Source organism: Oncorhynchus mykiss, chromosome 2, assembly GCF_057628025.1.
Source record: "Oncorhynchus mykiss isolate SJ-2025 chromosome 2, ASM5762802v1, whole genome shotgun sequence".
Classification (NCBI taxonomy): Eukaryota; Metazoa; Chordata; class Actinopteri; order Salmoniformes; family Salmonidae; genus Oncorhynchus; species Oncorhynchus mykiss.
The window spans coordinates 87,800,158-87,820,449 of NC_143023.1; the positions used below are offsets into that span (position 1 = coordinate 87,800,158).

Here is a 20,292-nt window from a genome sequence, read left to right on the forward strand (position 1 = left end):
ACATCTGACAGTGCAGATGGACAGTTGAGGTTAATCATGTCTGGATTGTAGCATTGCCACAGTGTTTTATGGTTGCGATAATGCTCACAACATGAATTAGCTGGTCTAACTCAAGAGTCTCCCGAATTACCTTCTTTAGCATCTAAAACACATGAAAACACACCAAGATGAACTGGGGAAGAAATAGATATCCCATGAGAATCGGAGAAAAAGAGGAACAGCAGATCAAATCAGAAGTGTTCACTCAGCAGCAACTAGCTATCAGCACAGCCACAGAGACAGGCTTCCCAGTGCAAGTTACCCATGTTCACCTGTGATAGCCTCTCTGACCAACTAAGGAGTGGTAGCTGCCTGCCACGCCCATGTGACCTGCAAGGCAGACATCAGCACAGGTGACAGACTCTCCCTAATTTCCTCAGACTGACACACATCATTCAGACATCAACAGGCTCACAAAGCACCCTCTTTCCTACAGAGACCACTTCCAACCAGGCCTGTATGTTATACAAAACTGAAACAAAAGATTACAATGTATAGGCCTATTCTTACTGTTAATACTAAACCAATTTTGACATGTAATGTTGTGAATACAAACTGACCCGTTCGGTCTGTGTGCAGGTCCATGTTGTTGTTGTTCAGCACCACCTTCAAAGGTGGCACCACCATGGTTCTCACAGGGGGATTTCTGGGCTCCTTCTGGGGGGCCATGCCACTCGTCCTCATGCTCAGAGATTGATGGCTGTGGTTGCCTAGGTAGCGGCTCTCCAGGTAGGGGCTCTGGCTCCGGCTGGAGTCCGAGGCAGGGGAACCATCTACCGTCTCGCAGCCACTCTCATGACCATCATCCTCAGACATGCTGAAAACAGACAAAAGCTATCACTAACAGAACTAAATGTCCATGTTTGCTACTGATGATCCAGACTGTGGCCGCTCACGCAAGTTTTAAAAAGTTGTTAACGTTTAAACATGCAGTTAGGCAGTACCTGTTGGGCCTCTTACAGGGGGACGGGCTGGACTGCACCGAGGCAGAGGAGCTGGTGCTCAGGGTGCTGTCTGGGCTGCTGAGGGAACACACCCGCTCCATGTTCAGAGAGCTCTTACACGCCTCGCAGTCAGGGCTGCCTTTGAACCTGCAAGAGGAACCCTCCTCTCCGTCCGTGTCACTGCTGATGACGCTGATGGTGGGGCTGGGCAGGTCGTCGATGACCACAGACTCTCGCTGCTGGTGGGACATGTCTATCCTCTCATCCTCCACTGCCTTACAGCAGCTCACCTCCTCCTCATGTCGTCTTTCCTGCTGAACCTCCACCTCAGGCCTCTCCCCACGGGAACCATCTCCTCCTCCTCCTGTGTGGTCGGCCATCTTAACACGGTCGGCCATCTTTGGAGAGCGGCACATTGAGGTTTGGATGTTGCCATTGTTGTGGGAGTAGTGCATGCTGCTAATATGAAGTAAAAGTAGTGAAGTTGTTCGTCAGTACATTTTAACACTATTGTTTATGTAAGAACAACATTATCTGCGATTTGGTAGAACATTCACTTAAAGGGATACCTCAGGATTTTGGCAATGAGGCTCTATCTACGTCCTCAGAGTCAAATAATCTTGTGGATACCATTGTCTCTGCATGTGGTTTGAAGGAAGTTGCTAACTTAGCGTTAGCAGATACCCATAGACTTAGTCATTGCACTAACGCAAGTTACCAATTGCACAATGAATGGAAGTTAGTTAGAAACTACCACCAACTTCCTTCATACTGAACAGGCATAACAATGGTATCCATAAGTTCAGCTGAAGTAAATAAAGGGCATCCTTGCCAAAATCCCGAAGTATCCCTTTAAAGCTGCAATATGTAACTTTATGGGCGACCCAACCAAATTCACATAGAAATGTGAGTTAAGCGCTGTCATGCTCAGTGAAAGTAAGTCTAAGAAGCAGTAGATCTGCTCGAAATGCGCTATTTCTATGCTTCCGTTAAGTTTTGTTTTGCGTCTTTTACTCTTGGTTTTGTACACCAGCTTCAAAACAGCTGAAAACAATCATTTTTGGTTATATATTTTACAGTGTTTTAGATGGTACAATGACCTACACACTATACTTGCTTATTTTGTCACAAAATGAAATTAGGCCAACTAATACATTTTTTGCAACCAGGAAACGACAGAGCGATTTCTGCAAAGTGCACCTTTAACTACCAGGTGACAAATAAACTGAGTAGGTTTTGATTTGAGTAAAATCTATAATTTATCAAACCAGGCACAAAAAACTCAGGTTAATTCAACAGCATTGATTTGCCATAGACCCTGTACGTGACTGGAGCGTGGAGGAGAAACATTGGGCAGACATAGTGCTTCTCACCGGCTCTGACTGGGCCGGTTCCTATTGTTGGCGTGCGGCTGTGGCCACACCACGTGTGCAATGCCAATGTTGATTGGTTGTGGACCAGACATGGCCATTTGGTTGGTTAGAAGAGGCTGCATCATGTTGCTGTAATGGTTGCTGTGTTGCCGAACGTTCCTTTAAAAAAGGCAAAACATGATACAAGTTTTATCTCCACAATGTGAAGGGGCCAGTGAAGTACGTGTTAAAAAGTAACTTCTCTTGTGAACCAACTGACCCCCAGTCACTGAGCCTCTGTGGGCCACCCGCAGTATCAGAAGCCATAGTGGTGGGAGGGGGAGCCACTTGCTGCCAGGCTGGTATTAGGATCTGCTGGTTTCTACTTGACCACGGTTGCTGCAAAGGACAAAGACAGAAATCATTAGTGGACCATAAACCTTTAAGACTAAGTGAGGGAAACACCAAACCCCTGAAATAGCCTAACTTGAATATGACCTCTTTGACCAGTGTGGAGACAAGCATCGGACTCCTGTATTGTATACAAGTGTCACTAATGTGAGCCAGTGTCTCACCTGTGCTATGACTCCGGGTCGCATGTGTAAAGGCTGTATGGGAGGGGCTTGGGTCACCATCGGTATTGTGTTTTCCATCCTAACTGTATATCCTGGCTGGTTTGGATTACCTTAAAAACGTAAGCACACTAGCATAAGATCGGAGAATGGTCACTGTAAACCCAGCAATGACTTTGTATCTTTCATGAAATTACTAGGCGCTAATTTGAAAAGCTCTTCACCTTGTATGGCTGGGGGGCAGAGGATGAGGGCTGGCTGAAAGGAGTCATTACATCCAAACTGACTGGTTCCTGTCTGCAGCATCCCAGGATGCATCACAGAGGGAGCAGATTGCGTCAAAGCCTGTATAGAGGTGGGAGAGATTATTTTCATTATTTTAAAACATTGGTGACCAACTTTTTATTTTGTCATTTATTTTTCAGAGGGGAGTAACAGGTACAAAAACAATCAAATAAATGCATTAAAAATACATCCAACTCAGACATGGATTGTGTATGTGAATGGCAAGACAAAAGATTTAAGTTCCTTTGAACGGGGTATGGTAGTAGGTGCCAGGCACACCAGTTTGTCAAGAGCTGCAACGTGACTGGGTTTTTCACAATTAACAGTTTCCGGTGTGTATAAACAATGCTCCATCACCCAAAGGACATACAGCCAACTTAACAACTGTAGGAAGCATTGGAGTCAACATGGGACAGCCTCCCTGTGGAACACTTTCGACGAATTGAGGCTCTTCCGAGGGCAAAAGGGTGTGGATGCAACTCAATATGAGGAACGTTTTCTTAATGTTTCATACACTCAGTGTATATGGAAGTAGTTTAGTGCCTAAAAATCTGTTACAATACAACGCGTTTCTATGGGCTAATAGCAGTATGGCCAAAGTCAATGTTCCATAAAATATTTTTTTAATACCTAAAGGGGTCCTAAAATTCAAAATCAAATAGTTAATTGATCCTTGGGATGAACATGTTAAAACAATTCCATATGTTATCTTAATTGATTTGAGCGTTCTATTAAAGTTTTTGGCAAAGTTTTTAATCTAAAGAAGTGACTATATCTACTCCCAAATATTTCAAATGGGAAACGATTGGGATTCCATAAGTAGTCCTCCATCGGGCTCTTGAGGCAGTATGAGATGAAGTGATCAGTAGATTTGAGAGAAATGTATATTATTTCCTTCGGTTGAGGAATTGCCCGTGCCAGATTTTCCATGGATAATAAGAATAGCAGAGGCAAAATTGGATCGCCTTGTCTGCTGCTTCTAGGTATTCTGAACAGAGCAGATATTGCCTGTTATAACTATGACTGAGGAATTGGCATATAGTATTCTAAATAATATTCATGAAATTGGAGTCACTTCCCATATGTTCCAAGACAGACCAGAGATATGACCACTCTAGTCTATCAAAAGCTGTTTCCTGAATGGAGAGATCATACAGCCCAAGGAGCTGTTGTTTCTCATGAAGCATATAAGATATGTAATAGTCGACAGAGGTGTAGTCGACAGAGCATAAAGGCTTTAACAAACCCACTTTGTTCCGTGTGGATCCATTTGGGTAAGTCTCGGGACGACAACATTTTGAAATGTTGGGGGCATCCTTAAAATGTTGTAATAAAAAGTGAAATTGCTGTGTTCACATCTCTCCCAAATTAACCTTTGAATGGTGTACATTTCTTTATAGAAGCAGGAGAATCTTTGATTAATTTGGGTTCTGATAGTAATTCCCATTTCAGATTCAATAGTTGCTCTATCAGTCAATTGATAACTACTGCATAGCTTTTTGGCCAGTAAAGATTGGGACGATTACCACGGAAGTAGTGGTTGAGTTTTACTCGATGTATGGCAAATTCTGCTCTCGATCTTATCAATAAATTGGAAATAGTAATAGCTACCTGGTCCAAAAAGATTCATTCAACCCAGATGCAAATGCAGTTGCATTCTTTTTTATAAAACCTTTCGTGGCATTTTAGGACATTCTGAAATGTTAAGTTGGCAGTAGTAAGCGTGGTGGTCTTACTCGTATGTCTAATTTACATTTTCTTGATGAAAGAAAATAGGTGTAGATAGTATGACATCGATTAGTGAGAATGACTTATGCATGTTCGAGTAGAAAGTGTACTGTTTTGCTTCAGGATTACCAGGCATCAATGAGGTTGTAATCAGAGTATATGCTAGAGAGCCTTGGTTGCATGTGGATTGGACTTTGGAGTTGGTCTTATTAGATTTGTCACGCATGTCCAAAATGGCATTCATGTCTGTCCCAATACCCAGATGGAATTCAGTTAATTCTAACAATACGCTGTTCAGAGAATCAAAAAACGTAGGATCATACAAATTTGTAGTACACACATTAATAAAGGCTATTTTTCTTTCCATTATGGATACAATTAAAGAAAGTGATTCTGCCTTCTTGGTCTTTGCCATTACTCAATAATGGTAATTGCGTTACTAATGTATCATTATAATTAAACCTTTAGTTTTACTTGGGGCAGATGAAAAAGCAGCGAGTTTGAAAATGGTTCTCTATTCTCTTTTTGGAGCAGGTGTGTTTCTTGGAGCGTTGCTATAATAAAATGGTTTCTTGCTAGGATATCAAGACAGCTGAAAAGTTTAATAGGTGAGTTTAGGCTTTTCAAATAACAAGAGAATAGCTAGCCTTGCCATCGTTTTTCAGCATTTACTTCAGACAATGAATAGCGAGAGCTAGCAGTGCCATTAAAATTATGTAAATATTATGCAATGGCCTTAATATTTCTGTAGGTGGAAACATTGGTCCAGTAAGAAGTTTATGTACCACAGCCATAAATGTAACATCATAGATTTCCAGTGTTCATTAATGCAGACAATATGTGAAGCTTCTTGTGATTGTGCTTAACCTGTTTGGGGTAGGGGGCAGCATTTTCACTTTTGGATAAATAGCGTGCCTAAACTGAACTGCATCCTATTCTGTCCCAGAACCTAATATATGCATATTATTATTAGTATTGGATAGAAAACACTCTGAAGTTTCTAAATCGTCCTGCCTAGGTTAATAGATTACCTGAGAGCGAACTGATCCCATCTTACTGAAGGCCATCGGCAGTCCAGCTGAGTTGGTTGAGGGTCTGGGGAACAGGGCTTTGTTGCGGTTGAGTGTGTTGTACGTGTTGGGCCGTGATTGACAGGCATCCATGATTTGGAAACATGATTGAACACTGGAGAGAAGAAAGAGAACGTGTGAGATGAAGAATCAAGCAGAGGGTATTCAAGATGAAACATTGTGGCCTACTTCCTACCTCTGATCTGTGACCATCTGTAATCATAGTTTGTAGTGCACCACTTCTTTGTAGTGGATGTAAGAGCTTTTGTTGGTTAGACTTACTGATTGCTGTGGGGGAAGTCGAGGAGGTGCTGCATGGTGACAAAGGGATGGTTGAGGGCATCGGAGGGAGCAATCCTCTTCTCAGCATCAATTAGCAACATGGTCTTCAGCAGGCCCACATACTCCCTCCGGTCGGCCTTCTCCGCCAACGAGTCACTGCCCTTCATGTTCAGCACCAGATTCACCTGAGGCGGCAGGACAAAATCAACATCCAGCTACTCTATTAAAATCCACTGGTGTTCACTACAGTGTCATATGATAGTTTTCATGAATAATTTACTTGTATGCAATTTCGTACTTTGCTTAAATGTGTTACATCGTTTAAAGTTCTGTACTCACATGTGCCATGTCATCTAGACTGCTAAAGATGTACTTCCTGGCCTCTTTGGATTTCATCCCAGTCTCAGTTTCATGTTCCCCTGTCAGCTACAGAAACAGGAAATGGGAGTCTTCAAAATTCAGACATGCATTCTCTAGAATTCTGCCTAGCGTACTCAGAACTGGGTGTGCTTATGGTATATGATGTCAATGTTCAGTAGTCACACAGTGTCAGTGCGCGTTACCTTCAGTCTCCAGGGAGCATAAGGCGAGTCAGACTCTTTGCAGAAGAAGCGGGGAGTCTTGGTCCCCACGTTCAGCAGTTGCTCCCCTGGCAACCCTTGTGTCTGAGATATGTAGCGAATCTGTGGAGGAGACAAAGAGGAAGAAAATATTGTGATTACAACATTAACATAATTATCTTGCGTGTCAGACCTACTCCTATATATTTACAAAAGAATTAGCAACATTAAGTCATTTCCATTAGTCATGACTAGAATACAGTATATACAGTGTACATATAAAGTGGGTGAAACAGTATAATAATGTTTACAAAGTGACCAGTGTTCAATGACTATGTACAATGGCAACAGTCGAAGTTGCAGGGTAGAGTACTGGGTGGTAGCCGGCTAGAACAGTGACTAAGGTTTAGGGCAGGGTACTGGGCGGAGGTAGGCTAGTGGTGACTAACAGTCTGATGGCCTGGAGATAGAAGCCTTTTCTCAGTCTCTCGGTCCCAGCTTTGATGCACCTGTACGGTCTCTGAATTCTAGATGGTAGCGGGGTGAACAAGCTGTGGCTCGGGTGGCTGAGGTCCTTGATATGTTGACTGAGCGCCACTTAAAATACACAGGCCTACTTGTGCTCCAAATTTGCCATGGTAACCTTAATACAAAAACATGTTGCTTATCTGGTAACTTGGTGATTTTATTATTTCTTATTCAAACAATTTCATTGCTGCCCATGAGATCATTACTCAAAATTTTTCAAACAGCAATAGACCTGACTTTGATGTTTTGACACTTGATCTGCCATGGGAGCAGTGACACCGACAGCATGACAGATATAGCTAGCATCTGTTAGCATCTGTCCCTGACCGTAAAGCCAGTAAGACTTTTTTCTCACAAAAGGTACATCATAGCTACCCTCTCCCAGTCAAAGCACTGTGCCTTAAAGCGGCTACAAGTACAAGACTAGGCATGAGTTAGGCCATGAGACAGGGCTCTTTTTCTCACTGTGCAAAGCCGCTGTTCCAGCGCTTGACAACAGATAGTAGACCAGTGAGTTTCACTGGCTTTGTTAATGGCTTGATGATTTGGATGTTATAGAGACTCAATCAGGTTACCACAACCCTGCATAAACACAGTGAGAGCAATGAAGTGATGGTGCAGCGGTCAGGGGGCTTCTGATCAGCAAAGCACTACTGCTTGGTCGCTGTCCAAATGACCACTAGACACAAAAATGACAAACCCCACAGTACACAGAGCATTCCCATGGTCTGGCCTTTAAGCCGAGGGACATGGCCCAGACAATTGCATTAATAGGCTTTAAAATCAAACGAAAAGTGGATGCCTTAACCATCCTCGCATTCAGAATCAAAATCCACCAGCACACAGGCATCAGGGACTGTTATCCTACTCCACTGATCGGTCTGTCTTCACTGAGCTGTCAGTTCTGCTAGTGTTGTTCTCTTCCCTTGACAGTCTGATAGCTTTGGAGATGATAGACCACACACACCGCACCGAATGTTGATCTGTCGATTATCTGGCATTCATTGGACATTCGTTCGCTTGCTGAGTGGTCTGTTTTGGGGACCGTCGGCGATAGCACCTGACTGACATTTGCTAGCGTTTGTACATGTGGAATCAGTTTCCCCGTCGGTAAAGACATCTCTCTAAAGAGCACGAGCAGGGTGCTGAAAGGCCAGCCAACAAGAACAACAAATATATACTTTTCCCAGTGACATCGACCCCCTTGCAGCTTACTAAATGAGACAGTCACATAGCTAGCTACCATCCCATAGTGTAGCCTAAGTGCACACAAACTTCTTCCAAGCTAGCCAGCTGGCCACTGTAGCTAGTATTGAAATTATAATTAAAACAAGTAATTTGTTTCAATGAATCAGCTGCCTGTGTTAGTTGCTGAGAGTTCGTGCAGTGTCTGTGACTAGCTAGCCAGCCATGTTGTGCTAGCTAGTGAATTACATAACCGTTTAGCTAATGTGGCTATGGGCTGGCAGGTGATTCTCATGAAACCAGTTAACCATGGCAGTAACAAATTGAGTTAGAAAACCATGAGGCATCTGCAACAATCAACTATCATTCAGAAGACTAAAATGAGTAGTTTATGGCACAGTGTCTTAGTTTAAATACATTTGCCTAAATGTTGTACACTTTCACCCAAAATTCTCATTACCGAAATACGTCCCAATTAAATTCTCTGGTCATTTTAAAACATTTTACTTAAAAAAAACGACATTATGTGAATAAAACTAAATATGTTGCTGTAGTTTGTCCATAAATCATATAAAAAGGAACAAAAATATAAATGCAACAATTTAAAGATTTTACTGAGTTACAGTTTAGAAATCATTCAATTGAAATTAATGCATTAGGCCCTAAATCTTTGGATTTCACATGACTGGATGGGCCTGGGAAGGCATAGGCCCATCCACTGAGGAGCCAGACCCAGCCAATCGGAATTTGTTTTTCCCCACAAAAAGGGCTTTATTACAGGCAGAAATACTCCTCAGGTGATCCCGCAGGTGAAGTCGGATGTGGAGGTCCTGGGCTGGCGTGGTTACACGGGGTCTGCGGTTGTGAGGCCGGTTGGATGTACTGCCAAATTCTAAAACAACATTGGAGGTGGACTATGGTAAAGAAATAAACACAATTATCTGTCAATAGCTCCATTGGACATTCCTGCAGTCAGCATGCCAATTGCACGCTCCCTCAAAACTTGACTCATCTGTGGCATTGTGTGACAAATCTGCACATTTTAGAGTGGCCTTTATTTGTCCCCAGCACAAGGTGCACCTGTGTAATGATCATGCTGTTCAATCAGCTTCATGACATGCCACACCTGTCAGGCAGATGGATTATCTTGGAGAAATGCTCACTAACAGGGATGTAAACAAATGCGTTTTTTTGTTGTTGTTGAGAAATAAGCTTTTTGTGCGTATGACCCCAAACCGGTCCAAATGTAACATGCGGTCAGAAAAACGATTTTGAACGTTACAAATCTTTTGTGACAACTGATGCTTCCTTTGTAATGGTGTTGACAGTCATTGATCTAAAAGTCATTTGACACGCCGAACGATCCCAGGCATTATCAGTTGCTTAGTCAAACTGCGCACTGTGCCCAGCTTCACGCACTGACCAATGCGAGATAGGCGGCCTATTTATAATCTTGCGCACCATCAGCATTCAAACTCTAAAATGGCTTGTGTGATATTAGGTTGTCACTCAACTATAAAACCTATGTAATTTGCTAGGTTATGGTCATCTATGCGCTGTTGAAAATTGTGTTTTACAGTAATAAAAGTAAGCTAACGGAGACTCCTCATCTGGCTATACAATTGATTTTATAGTTTTGCTTTAAAACAGGTTTATATGGTCATTTTTAGATATACAGGGTAAAGTTGATAATTTCATAATCACTTTTGTTAGGAGCAAGTGGAAAATAGCCGAAGCAAGTGGAAATAGCCGAAGCATGGCCGAAGCAAGTGGAAAATAGATCACTCCGTAAAAACTTCCAAACGGTCAAAACCATTAGATTTTGAGATGGGGGTGAAATCCAAAGTTGTGCTGTATATGCATTGGCTAGGTCATAGCTAATTTGTAAACAATAGTGATACATAACCATCTTAAACACTTAATCTGTAAAAATGACAAATGGGTGATAATGTCAAACTAAAACATATCATTCCTGTATTGTATCCCATCTATCTTGATATCAAATCTTCTTGAAAGGGAAAGATGCACATCCCTATTAGCTAGTTAGTCAACATTGGCAAAGCAACACACACAGGGACATGCATTGCCAAACTAAGCTTAAAAGGATTACTTCAGGATTTTTGACTTCTCCCGGATCCGGATTAATTTATGGATACCATTTTTATGTCTCTGTGTGCAGTTAATGAAGTTGCTAACTAGCGTTAGCACAATGACTGGAAGTATATGGTAACTGCTAGCATGCTAGTAGATACAAGAGACTTCAAGTCATTGCACAAATGCTAGCTAGCATTGGCTCACAAAACTACCTCCAACTTCTTTCATACTGATATCCATGAGCTCACTGGACTCTAGGTAAGTAGAGGGGTTAAATCCCAAAGTGGCAACGCTACTTTTTACAGACCACGTGGCTCGAGTATTTGAACATGGCTGACAGCTTCAAGGTTGGTGCTAAGTACTCTCAGCAGGCAAACATTTGACAATCCTAACAGTGTGTCTGAGCATATAATCCTTAAATCTATTGACAAACATGTACATCAATCTAAGTAACATAATAATACATTTTTAAAAATCCTCAAAATCTGTCAATTTAAGATAGTTTTTTTGCATGGGCTGCTGTGTCTCAAGCCACCGCATCCACCTATGTTGCCCTTCCACATCTGCGGTGAAATGTGACAGAGATACAGCTGTGTTCGTTATATCTCCTAGATATAGGACAGGCACTTCAAAACCTTATGCCTTATGATATGTTAGCTTAGTACCCCCCTCCTCCCCAAACTTGTAGAGGTTATTAAGCAGGTACTTTTATTTACCTGGTCATATTCCAGTGCTCCTGGGTAGAGGGGCCAGCCCAGGAAGAGCTCAGCGATGACACAGCCCAGGGACCACATGTCGATGGCCTCACAGAACGGCAGGCCCAGGATGATCTCTGGAGCCCTGTATACAAGGAAGACAAACAGGACAGAGGTTAGCGGGGAGCAGTTTCAACAACCATTCTGAGACCAGAACACACAGCAGGCTTTCGATTTGTTTTAAATCAGGGGGCAGGAAACTCAAGATATTATCTAACATGATTTATTGTGGGGCCTCATGTATGACGTCACACAAACAGAATTCAGTATGTGAATTTGTTCTTCAAATATTGGGATTGAGAACACACTGGTTACAATGACACTTGTGGACTTTGATGGCCATTAAGCAATTTTGCAGGCATTACTGCGTTCCACTTCCTTTAAAAGGAATGGCCAATCAGTTACCAGTTTAAAACCAAGGCTATGCAACGTGGCAGCCTTGACAACAGAGAGGAAACATCCGTTGCCTAGCGATGGTCGGACACAACACCCTAATGAAACCATTATAGAGTGACACTGTCGTCACTCGGTTTAACACGTTTCACCTCCCAGCCAAATGACCACCTGCTGACAGGAAATCTCTGTCTGCGGATAAATGCTGAAAACAAATTCAGCAAGGGAAGGCATGACAAAAGAATGACTAGAGAAGTGCAAAATGAGCACACACCCAGCTCACAGCCTAAGTATAAGACAACACAGAGGCAGATGTGTACTCTATATCCAGCCATGGACCACACTGGCAACAGCTGAGGAGATCATGTACACCCACAGGGGGACTGCTGCTCAACGTTAGCCTCCTCAGGCACCATTGTGTGAAGAGATAACACATACTTCCCGATAGCTGAGGTTTTGCAGCAACGCCTGTTAAAGAGGACTGTCTAAAAGGAACATAAGTACAGTTCATGTTTTTCGACCATGGGTTGAAACAAGAAGCAACAATTAACAACTTCCTGTTAGAGCAGGAAGTTAAAGGAAAGGAGAGGAAACTGACAAACTCAATATCAACTTAATTTCAGTGTTTGTCTTAATGTGGAAATTAAGTCAGTGTTACCCAGAGAAGAGACAGACTTCTCCATTCTTTTAATGTTCTGTAAAAAGGGGAAGGGTGGAGGGAAAATCACTCCTGTACATAGTGTGCTTACTGCCAAGTTCAGACGAGTCTATTACAAAATGTTCTATTACGCCAACGCCTAAATCACAACAGCATTAACTAATATTGCCTAGATATCATGCGAGAAATTAGATTCGTCCAGGTTTGAGCAGGATGTTAATGTGCTAATGGTGGGTAGCCCCAGTCAGTCTCCAGAGAACATGCTTCCTTGGGTACTGTCACAGATAGAACCAATGTATAAATCTGAAGCATCTAGTTGGCATTTCCACTCACCACCAAATATGGTGATGAGAGGAAGCCTAGTGGCCGGCAGTAGGAGAAGACTGAGCGCGATGGATTTCAGACGACATTCAGCAAATTCTCTCATCGATTAAACATTTGATCTCAATACAGTTCCATTCCCAAAACTGCAATCTGTTACGATCAGAGTGGACTAAATAGACTACCAGTTGCCAAAGTAAAAAAGAAAAATGCCATTGTTCAGGAGTGCAAGGGCGATTTAAGTTATTGCACACGTGCACTTCACAGAGTAGGCGTTCCCTAACGGAAATATGTGCTAGAACGCGTCAATAGGATCTCGCTACCTTGTGCCTGGCTCTGCCAACCTCCTTGCTTGTTCTGCCCATCCATTAAATTTGCTCCCATTGGAAACGACAGGCTGTGGTCCATCTTGGGTTAGTTATAAAAAAATCTTTGCTACTGTGACACTCATGTATCTGACCACCAGGTCAACCAGGCCTGAGGGTCAGCCTGCCTGTGGGCCAGGAGAACTCTGAAAAATGCAGCTGTTCTGGGGGAAACAAGTGTCTTCCACAGGCCCAGGAGCAGAATATTTCTAACCATAGTCCTAACGAACCATCTACTGAAATAAACACTACACGTGTCAGGGGAATGGAGATTAGGGGGGAGCTGTGAGGGGGTTTCTCAACCTCCGTCTTCACCTGCACCCAGCTGTGCTGACAATCTGAGTGACATTAGCCCTCCCATCCCTACAGCATGCTGCTCTCCTGCCATTGTTCTCAAACAATACTCATTGGGTGACTAGCTAGTGATCTCCACAGCGGCCATGTGTTCTTCGGAAAACCTTGGGAACTGGAGAAAGCTTAAAATATGGTACATCAACCATCCATTGAGATGCCTTAACAGGGGTCATGGATTATAACCCGGGTTAGCCCATTAACTAAGCAACAAAAACAAAAAGGACAGAAGCGCTCTTTGAAGCAAATACCACCCGATTGCATATCTTATCTCTTGCAGCAGAACAGGAGACTAATTTCACTGCCCTCCAAATTCACAGAAAGACCAAAATTCCCCCATACAAACGCACCAGTACCCAGAAACAGACGAGTTCACTGCTTCCAATAAATAAATAAAAAAGGAAGAAGTTGGGTATTTTGAAAAATGGCATGATCATATCTCCTCTAAGCTAGTGCATTCTTCATGGGTTGGGGCTGGAGTGTGTATGTGTGTGTGGCTGAACCTGTGTGTGCGTATACGTATTGGACTGTCTGTGTGTCTGTGTGTGTGTGTGTGTGTGTGTGTGTGTTGCTCACTCCCAGCGGGGACAGCCTACCACTCATTACTCAACTCTGGCAGTGTGATAAAGGCTGCAACCATGGCCTGCCTTTCCAGAAGCTGCCTGCACAACACACACTATATTTGATGGAGCACAGCACTTTGTGAAGCCTCCAGGGGGTAACCATTTACAGAATTAAAATAAACTGGACCGTTCACATGAGAGCTGCATTAACTGGGTAAAAACAGACCGACCTGACATAGCTAATATAACACGATGTCAACAGAGCGGTTGGAATAGCAGCACATCGGAATTTAAAATTAGAATAAACAGGGAGGGAAGATGGCTAGCTGGAAGCTTTTCAAGCCACAGAAGGGGGCATCATTTACTTTCACTCAACAGCCATTAAATATCCTCCATGCCTGATTGGGTCATTAAAGAAACAATGAGTAGTGCCTGTGCACCAGCAGATAACCACTCTCCTACTGGAGAAGACGCTAGTGATGGGGAAATATGAAAGTTACATTTTGCAATATTACTTTTGGATGATATTATATCAATATTTGACTCGGTGTTGATTTTTTTGCTACTGTAGTGTAAGCGAGAGCTAAAATCGGCTCGGCGCCAGAACGTCAGTATTTTTCATCCTGGAGCTTGTTCTCCATCTTTTAAAATAATGAGCAAACATGTTTTCTCATGCTCGCTCATATCGCTCTGCAGCAGACATAATATAGCAAGCAATGTTTGGCACATAATTTATTTTTTATTGTTTATAGAAATTACAAATAAATTGCATATAGGGCTGGGCGATATGGCCAAAATATTGTATTTTTTATTGTTTATAAAAATTACAAATAAATCGCATATAGGGCTGGGCGATATGGCCAAAATATTTTATGTTTTTGAATAATAAAAGTTCTACATTTGCTTTCTGAGTAGTAAGTGATCCTAGGGTGGCAACACATACATTCTAAATGATTTCATACATTCTAAATGAGTTTCTCCATTCTGATTGGTTTATACTGTTCAATTCAACTTCAACCAAAAATAATTTCCTGCATTTCCATCAATATCTGCATTTCCTGCACTCAATTTGAGATCATTTCCATACTGCCTTGATATGGGCAAAACACTTTCATGGAAATATGTTTTTTTATAATTCTAGTTATAATATAAATTACAGTGGACACTTTGAATACAGTGTTTGACATGACAACGAATGAAAATGCCATGGATGAGTTATTGTGACAGGGTAGGAACCAAAATGATGTTCAGCGTTTCCTAGTGGACCCTATAATCTTTGGCTACATTAAATCTTTATTCACGTAGCCAATATATTCATGCTTCCCCTATTCCTCTTTGATTTAGAAGATACTGTTGCACAAACAACATGCTGATTTAAGCCTCCACCAGTACTGGTGTCAGGCTGTATTAGCTGGCTACGTTTGCTCTGACTCGGTACTTTTATTAGCTAGCCAGCTAACAAGCCATTAGCATTAGTGGCTATCACGATTTAGCTTAACTTACTAAGAAAATACAAACTAGCCGTTTGCAGATGTAAGAAACACAAACTAATATTGTAATTATAGAACGCTTGTGGATTTATATTAAGATCAAAGTGGAAACAACATTGTTGCATGTGCTGCATTGACCACGAACACTTAATGAAAGTGTCTCATGGTCAAGCAACAAATGCGCTCCTTGAGTGACAGGGGGTGGGACTAGGTCTATGTGGAAAGCATCACACTCACATATGAGAGAGCGAGAGAGAAAACGTCCATTTGTATAGTTACACACCGCATATCACATTTAACAAACTAAAAAATCAAATACCGTTTTAGTAAAAATCCAAACCAGTCCATGCATCAATACCGGTATATAGTAAATACGGTATACGACCCAGCCCTAGTCGCAATACATATAGAATCGTGAGAATCGCAAAACATCTTGCAACGGCACCAAAGTATCTTATCACGAGGTCCCTGGCAAATCCCAGCCCTAATTATAATGAACTGCTGGTCTGGGGCCTGGGAGTCGGGCTGTGACCACCCATTCAAATGAAGGGCAGAACCACAAACATAACCTCAGAGCAACGCGGTTCCATTAGAAAGTCGGGGCTAAAATCAACAGAACAGAAGGAAATGGGTTTCTATTTCTAATCACGCAACGAGGAAATGCCTTGATTTATTTTTTCCTGTGTCTGACTTATATTGGTCTGCAGATTGTGAAGATAAATACACAGCCTGGTCATCAAGCTGGAGGGGATGAGAAAGGAACTGTCATTGCACGTGACACCTGCTCCCCGTCACATCCTAATGTAAGTCGGTCTTGAGCATGAAACACACCGAGAACCTATAAATGCCGATAGATACTTATCATAGTGGGAGGCCGTTCCTGCTCTTGCTAGAACAAAAAAAAATGGTACCTGCTGAGTGCCAACCCGGTAGCAACAAACCTAACGGTTCTACTTGTAGTATTGTAATGCTCGTCAGTGGCCAACAACTGGACTTTTTGCCAATCAGAGAGCATGAGGGAGCCAAAATAAAGGAGGGGGGGAGGACATTTTCTACGTACATCCACAGATGAGCCAGTCACACTACATATGCAATGTAGCTATGGGATGGGTAGCTAGCCAAATGCACAGACAATGCACACAAAACCAAATAAAGCTAGCAAATCACTGTAGCTAGTATTGGCATATTTAAAAATCACAATGAATTCTCTAGTTTCCCTGAAACAGGCGTGTTAGCTGCCGAGTTAATGCAGTGTCCTTAGCGATTCTATATTGTGGTAGATAGCGAATATGCTAACGTTAGCTAGCTAAACATTTGGCTATAGGCTGGCAGTATGGGATTATGAAGTGTGAATGAAATTGTTTCTTGGCTAGTATCAACAAGGGCTTTCTACAAAATAGCAACATTAGCACAGATAACTTGGAATCTAGACCATAAGCAAAGAGCACAGATATGCCAAACAAGGATGAACACAAGAGTGACTGCCAACACTGTTCAGAGGTGCTATCTACTGTTGGCAAGCAAACATTTGACAATCCTACTGGTGTGTCGGAGCTTTTATAGGGCTGCGCCTAAGACTCAAGTCACGTGACATCTCGTCGAGAGCGGTAAGGCATGGAAGATGCATTCCAGCCTGAGTATCAGCCTTAAGGCAGCATTCAGACTGTAGAATAGCACTCCATTGACCCCATCTGCTGTCTGTCAACACAGGACATTCCGACTAACTTCAGAAGGGCATCAGCCCAACCATGATCACAAGACCTGATTTAACGTGCCAATTTAAAAAAAGGTCCTAATCATGCAGCCACAGACCATTGTGTTCCTGATCATTTCTACTTTAATGATGTATACCACCACGGGCATGTTTCGCTGATCAAACAGCAGCCCTGGTTGATCTGACCACACAGCCTTCGTTCTACTGTGGGTTCAGACAGCCATAGAAACGTCCATCTTTATCTAAAAGGGAGTTAGGCAATGCATTAAAACAATGTGGTAGAGTAAATATAAGCAAGTCGGTGAGTGTGCCACTGGTCTGATTGACCTTGACAACTAAGCATACAAACCCACTTCACACCTGTAAAACTAAACCCCAGCTCAAACATCAAACAGGAGGGTAGAGTACTAACAATCTCCAGGGTTTAAAAGGATACTTCAGGATTTTGGCAATGAGGCCCTTTATCTACTTCCCAGTGTTAGATGAACATGTGGTTATCATTGTTGTCTCTGTGTCCAGTATGAAGGTTAGAGGTAGTTTCGATAACTAGCGTTAGCACTGAGTCTATGGGTATCTGCTAGCATGCTAAAATCCCAAAGTATCCCTTTAATGCGGGCAATAGCATCCCATGTTTCCAGCATTACAGGAAGCCAGCAACAACATCGGCTAGGATCTGTAGCAGACATAAAAGCCTACCAGCACAAAAAAAGATCAGCTTGGTTTTCAAAACATAGCCTGGGTCATCAGAGGACAGCAGCTTTTCTAAGCGGCATAGGTACCGAAAGGGAATGAATCCAAGGGATATGAATGTAGGCAATACGCACGGTTGATCACAGAAATATGTGCAATACTGAGCATGAGAACAAACACCACAGACCCTGATATTGACAGGTAAAGCAATAAATAATACCAGCAACAGTACCATGATAGCCAACATGCTTACTGGGCCAAAAATCACACGAACCGCTAAATGCAAAGTAGAGCAAATGGGTCGAGAGCTCTACACCAAGATGAGGTGCACTACTAGTAACTAATTGGTGGCTACATGGATGGTTTCTACTACACCCTTTGGTGTAAATCTTCTGTTTGGTCTTCACGGTTTGATCATCAACGCCATGCCAAATCAACTGCTCTCATTCCCTCCAGGCATTTCATTACACCAAGACTCAAGTCATTTACCAGGCCTTGGCTAGACAGACTGGCCTCTGGTCAAAGGAGGCTGAACCCATGATTAGGTCATCGGAGGCAGCTTGTTATCCCACAGTTCTGAGATCTGTTGACATAAGATCAGAAGAAATATGTATGCAGGCCGTGGATTAGATAAGAAACAAAACCTAGGTCATGAAAAGCACAGTTTGCATTGAAATCAAATGCAGTGTTTAGTAGGCACATGGGAAAGTGGTAAAACATTATACCCTGAACGTTTTAAAATTTACTGGAGCTGAAGTAAAAACAAAATGGCCAACAAACTGCAAACATGAAGTACAAGTACAGAATGTACAGATTTTAAGGATGCAGCATTCAAATTCCTGGATCTATGGAATGAGGTCCAACCTAAAACAGCACATGTTTAAGGCCAATCAAGTATGCCATGAGAGAGCATGAGCTGCAGAAATTAAAATGAGCTTTGTGAACCAGAGGGAGGAGGAGAAAGAAAAACAGTGCTGTTGCATAATGGTGAGGGATTTCAGTTTTACTGTGGCAAAGGCAAATCTCTCTGGTGAATGCTAGGCCTATCATTTTGTCTAGCAGCACCCACACTGATCCTGCCTAGGCCTGCATGCAAGCATTTCACAAGGCATCTATGTACCCAAAGAAGACTGCCCCGAATGTGTTTTTCTAGGAAGCTTATGGCTTTAAAAATACTACAAAATGGTACAGAACCCATATCCCTAGTACCCTATAGGATACTTGGCAATAAGACACCAGTGCCTCCTGGTTAACATTACAGAATTGAGGACTGGACTATCAACATTTTACCATCTGGCTCGAAGCAAGAAAACATTGTTGACTAGTTTCATAGACAATAGAATTTAGCCTAGCTTTCCAGTTCAAGAATAGCATTAGGCCTAGATTAGAAAAACTGCACCAATAGGCCTATATCACAGCTATCAGCACTAGACCAATAAGCATGATGTAAGAAATCTGTGTCTTATCAATGAAAAAGGCACATGGTACAATACGATTCTCCAAGGTCTAAACTAGAAATGCAGAAACGGCTAGACGACAGGACAGAAGTATTCCATAATTTGGGAGGAATCCTCCAGAGGCAACAGCAAGGTTTTCTGAGCAGGCACAAGAAGCTGGTTATGTGGAAAGCACACACGATCCATTCAGGCATAAGAGACCTGGGCTTCATCTCTCTGCACTCGCAAATGTGAGTGGCCCGTTATGCACTCCCTGTAAATATCATTTTTCTTGGCGTTTCAGCTTTGTTCTAATAGGCTAGCACCACTGACAGCTAATTAGACTAACTGTTACACAACTCCAAAGTCATGGAAATAAAAGGAGTTTATTTCATTTTATTCAGATACAGCATTATCAAGATATGATCTAGGAGCCGATACAAAGCCAATAGTAGACGTTGGCCAAAATTAAATCAGTTTACCTTTTCACTAACATGACAAAGATATTTTTGTCATATCAAATAACAAAAAAGACAGACTGAGCAGTGATGCCCCTTGTGGTAGTCCTCCAGGAGGCCTTAGCTGTGAAGCGGCAGATAAAAAATGGTTCACCATCAGGAATGAGTGCATAAGTACATGATACACAGCATTAGCTTAATGGCAGGGCTGTGACCGTAATGGAATTATGGATGACCGTTTTTGTTCAGACAAATGGCTGCATTATAACATACATGAAAAAAAAAAAAAAAAGGTAAACCCATATTTTCTCTTCTCCTCCACTCCGGACTGCATGCTGCTGCTGCTGTAGGGAGGGGAGTGTTGCCTAGGCAACATGACTAGTTTTCTACAACACCTTGTTGTTTCAAAAATGAGCAAAGTTTCATCATGTTGTAAAGTGGCCATGTAACTGCGGAAAC

The 20,292-nt window shown here is 42.3% G+C and overlaps 1 protein-coding gene across 7 annotated transcripts in view; it reads right to left on the reverse strand.

The window, feature by feature from the left end:
- The window catches only part of LOC110498926 (homeodomain-interacting protein kinase 3), a 45,661-nt gene that overhangs the window by 5,729 nt on the left and 19,640 nt on the right, over window positions 1–20,292 (reverse strand). For 4 of the 7 annotated variants that reach the window (XM_036958350.2, XM_090211633.1, XM_036958341.2 and 1 more), the window contains exons 3-13: window positions 11,356–11,479; window positions 6,836–6,955; window positions 6,612–6,698; window positions 6,273–6,457; window positions 5,952–6,105; window positions 3,132–3,252; window positions 2,911–3,020; window positions 2,616–2,734; window positions 2,357–2,515; window positions 984–1,442; window positions 600–856 (exon numbers count right to left, since the gene is read on the reverse strand). In XM_036958350.2, the coding sequence (XP_036814245.2) occupies window positions 600–856; window positions 984–1,442; window positions 2,357–2,515; window positions 2,616–2,734; window positions 2,911–3,020; window positions 3,132–3,252; window positions 5,952–6,105; window positions 6,273–6,457; window positions 6,612–6,698; window positions 6,836–6,955; window positions 11,356–11,479 (1,895 nt within the window). The remainder of the gene's footprint in view (window positions 1–599; window positions 857–983; window positions 1,443–2,356; window positions 2,516–2,615; window positions 2,735–2,910; window positions 3,021–3,131; window positions 3,253–5,951; window positions 6,106–6,272; window positions 6,458–6,611; window positions 6,699–6,835; window positions 6,956–11,355; window positions 11,480–20,292) is intronic. The other 3 variants (XM_090211645.1, XM_036958353.2, XM_090211639.1) reach the window with 1 other exon arrangement.